Here is a 3,547-nt window from a genome sequence, read left to right as displayed (position 1 = left end):
CCTCCCAAACTTGTATTTCTCCCTATTTTCTTGCTTATCCTCTTTATCCTTACTCTCAACTAACTTAGCATACGCCCTTTTCTTTGTCTTCACTTTATTCTTTACTTCTCTATTCCACCACCAATCCCCATGACGCTGACCAACTTGGCCCCTCAAGATACCCAACACCTCTCTAGTCGTCTCCTTGGTACACCTAGCTGCCCTATCCCATATACCATCCATGTCCCCTCTGCACGCCCACACCCCTAACTCTACCACCTTTTCCCCTATCTCCAGTGCACTTATTGGTATCAAGCCCCCTACTTTATTCTAGGTCAGCCCTCTCCACCCCTTCTTTTTTTATCCTTCTTTAAGCCCAAATCCATCACCAAAAGCTTGTGTTGGGTCGAAAGGTTCTCACTCGGGATCACCTTACAATCTTTATACAGTGCCCTATCCCCCTTCCTAAGCAGCAGAAAGTCAATCTGAGTCTTAGCTATTGCGCTTTGGAAAGTGATCAGGTGATCCTGCTTCTTGAGAAAGCTCAAATTCTCTTCCACCATCCCAAAGGCCCTTGCAAAATCCAGCATAGCAGCTCCTTCTTCATTCCTTTCCCTAAAACCATAACCCCCATGAACATCAACATAGCTTCTCGGTAATACCCCGATGTGACCATTAAAATCCCTAGCTACAATAATCTTCTCAAAGCTAGGCACACCTCTAACCACCTCATCCAAAGCCTCCCAAATCCGCTTCTTCTCCTTACCGTCCAAGCCCACCTGCGGTGCATAAACACTATACACGCTCAGAGTAAACCCCCAAATAACCAACTTAATCATTATTAACCTGTCGTTGACCCTCTTAACCTCCTCTACTTGCCCTTTAAGTTCTTCATCTACTAAGATGCCTACTCCATTCCTATGCCTCTCACTCAATGAGTACCAAAGCTTGTAACCATTCACATCCCTAGCCTTAGACCCTACCCACTTAGTCTCTTAAACATACACAATATTAATCTTCCTCTTTCTAAGAATCTTCACAAGCTATATGGACTTACCCTGAAAGGTCCCTATGTTCTAAGACCCCACCCTCACCCTATTTATACTAGTAATATTTCTACCTCTACCACCTCTTACTCTATACCCCAACCCGAACCTAACACCATACTTTGCCCCCAGTCCTAAACTAGCCCCCCCCCCCCCCCCCCCCCCCCCCAAACTAGCCCTCCTCTCTTCCTCCACCCCAACAACTACCCTCGGCCCCCTTGGATATGACCCAACCCTATCATTGATGCCCAAAGCCACTACTCAAGAAAAGAAAAAGGAAAAAAAACAACAAAGATAGAAACAAAACTAAACTACGATAGAAATAAAAACTAAACTAAGATAGAAACAAAACTAACAATAGGAAATATATAGCACACTAATGGCCCAGAATCAAGGACAACAAAACAAATAATAAATCCGAATCAAGTCACCAATATACGACAGCAAAAAATCCCAACAAATTAAACGTAAGTCAAGATATAGGAGATAATATGAGAAATAATATGAAAAAAGAAATAGCAAAAGTTAGAAGTCACTGGGTTACACTTGCAGACCAAGTCCTCTTTTCATGTGTGGTATGTTGGATTCCGACAAACTGATGTAGAAATTGGTCGTCGAGATATTATCGTCAGAGCTTTGCCAGAGTTCCACCGAAATTAGATCTGGTACTGTCAGAATCAGACCTGGACGGAACTGGCAGAACCTTCAGATATACCCACCGAAATCGGTCGCCTATATTAATAGTGGTAATAGTGGAGTATTACTTGTATTTAGTTCTTAATGTAAAGAGTTGTTCAAGGATAAATAAGGCTTTATGTGTGGGGTGATGATCTTAGGTGGATTTATGCACCTAAGTGTCATAATCTACACATATTTAGCCAAGTTTTGAGGACTTTCTATATGCGTAATGAGTTTATACTCATATAATTGAGAATCTAAGTGTTAAACTATAGGTTTACAATGTTTAAGGTGTCTTTAAAAACATGTTGGGAATCAAAAAAATCACTTAGAGTTTCAACAAGAAAATTAGTGTTACTAGCTTGAGCTATGTGTTGTTCTAGTTTATCTTGTTGAGTTATTTTATGTTTTAAGCTCTATCTAATGGTGTTTTGAAGATATAATAATATTGTGAGATGATAAACTAAAAATTGGAATGCTACAAATGTTGATTTTAAAGAGTAAATACAATCACAAAGTGAGGAACTCAAAGCTAAATCGATGGAGAAAACATGAAGAAAAATTAGAAATTTTGAGCACTAGGGTGTGCCATACCTCTAGCCTCTGAGATAAGGAAATTCCAATCCCTTATCCCGCCAATGCCTTAGTATGGGATGCCCATGTTGTCAAAATGGATTTTTAATTCCAACCATAAATAGAACACTCCTATCTCGTGGTACATACCTTGGACGAACTTTGGGGCTCTAAATACACTTCAGGAGGCTTCTCTTAGACTTTTAATCCTTTACTTTAGTTTACTTTTTGATTATATACATGAATTTCTTAATTGTGATTCACTGAAATTCCATGAGTGGTTAAACACCCTTATATAGGGTTGAGGATAAGAACATGATCACTTAAGTTTATAATCAAGTTGGTTTATTTTTATTATCATTATTGATTATTCATATATCCTTGTATTCGAGACCCTTATGATAAATTAATAGTTATATTGTGAGCCCTAAAGGAGGAATAATAGGTCAGAATGTGGGATGTATGGAGTAGGATCTTAAACATTCAGGGGATTAAAGCTAAGATTTGTATTTAGGATAAGAATATACTTAATTTACCTTATTTGGTTCACATACGAAATAAAGTATAAATGCGTTTAGCTTGGTTCTTTCATTTCTGCTCAATGATGTAGTTGTGGTGCTATGTTAGATGATTAGAGGAACAGAAGAGCATAATCATATTATCAACCCTGTGAATCACTGAAAAAGATAATTAGATGGACCAATGAGATTATATAGCTAAGCAGGATTCTTCGTAGTGCCTCAACCCTGGGTTTCCCCCCATAATTGTCTCCAATACTTTATTACCATTGTATTATTTATGGTTACTTTAAATTCTATGCTTTCAAATGTTTTAGGTTACTTTAGCACTTGTTTAATCTCTGTAGTAATACTAGAATTAGATAGTTATTGATCACAAGTCCTTGTGGGATTGATAATTAACTTTTAGAGTCCACTTTACTACTTGGGTGACCACGTACGCTTGTGTGTATGCTTAGTTGTAACAACACACTGGCTAACCTTGAATTAGAGATCGAGGATGAAAATAAAGCTATCATATTCTTGAACTCATTGTCATCTTCTTAAGATACTTTAGAAATAACTGTCTTATTTGCTAATGACTCTATTAAAATGAAAGTGGTCATATTAGCTCTTCTACTCAATAAGAAGATAAGAAAAAAACCTAAAAATCATAGGTGGGGTCTCATCACAGAAAGTAGAGGCAGGAGTGAAACACCCTAGGTTTGGACCCTTAGAAAATTTCCTGGATTTCTATATTCTGGACACCATACA

General features: G+C 38.0%; 1 protein-coding gene across 1 annotated transcript; it reads right to left on the bottom strand.

Annotated features, from left to right (window-relative positions):
* Positions 1 to 314: 314 nt before the first annotated feature.
* On the bottom strand, positions 315 to 818 carry LOC124885755. The gene has a single exon (XM_047394007.1). The coding sequence runs from the start codon at positions 816 to 818 to the stop codon at positions 315 to 317; it is 504 nt and encodes a 167-aa protein (XP_047249963.1).
* Between the last annotated feature and the right edge of the window lie 2,729 nt (positions 819 to 3,547).

This window comes from Capsicum annuum, chromosome 7 (genome assembly GCF_002878395.1).
Source record: "Capsicum annuum cultivar UCD-10X-F1 chromosome 7, UCD10Xv1.1, whole genome shotgun sequence".
NCBI classification, from domain to species: Eukaryota; Viridiplantae; Streptophyta; class Magnoliopsida; order Solanales; family Solanaceae; genus Capsicum; species Capsicum annuum.
This window is presented reverse-complemented; position numbering and strand designations above follow the sequence as displayed.

Coding starts and splice junctions, on each gene's coding strand:
- LOC124885755 (XM_047394007.1), bottom strand. CDS start 818: ATGATTAAGTTGGTTATTTGGGGGTTTACTCTGAGCGTGTATAGTGTT.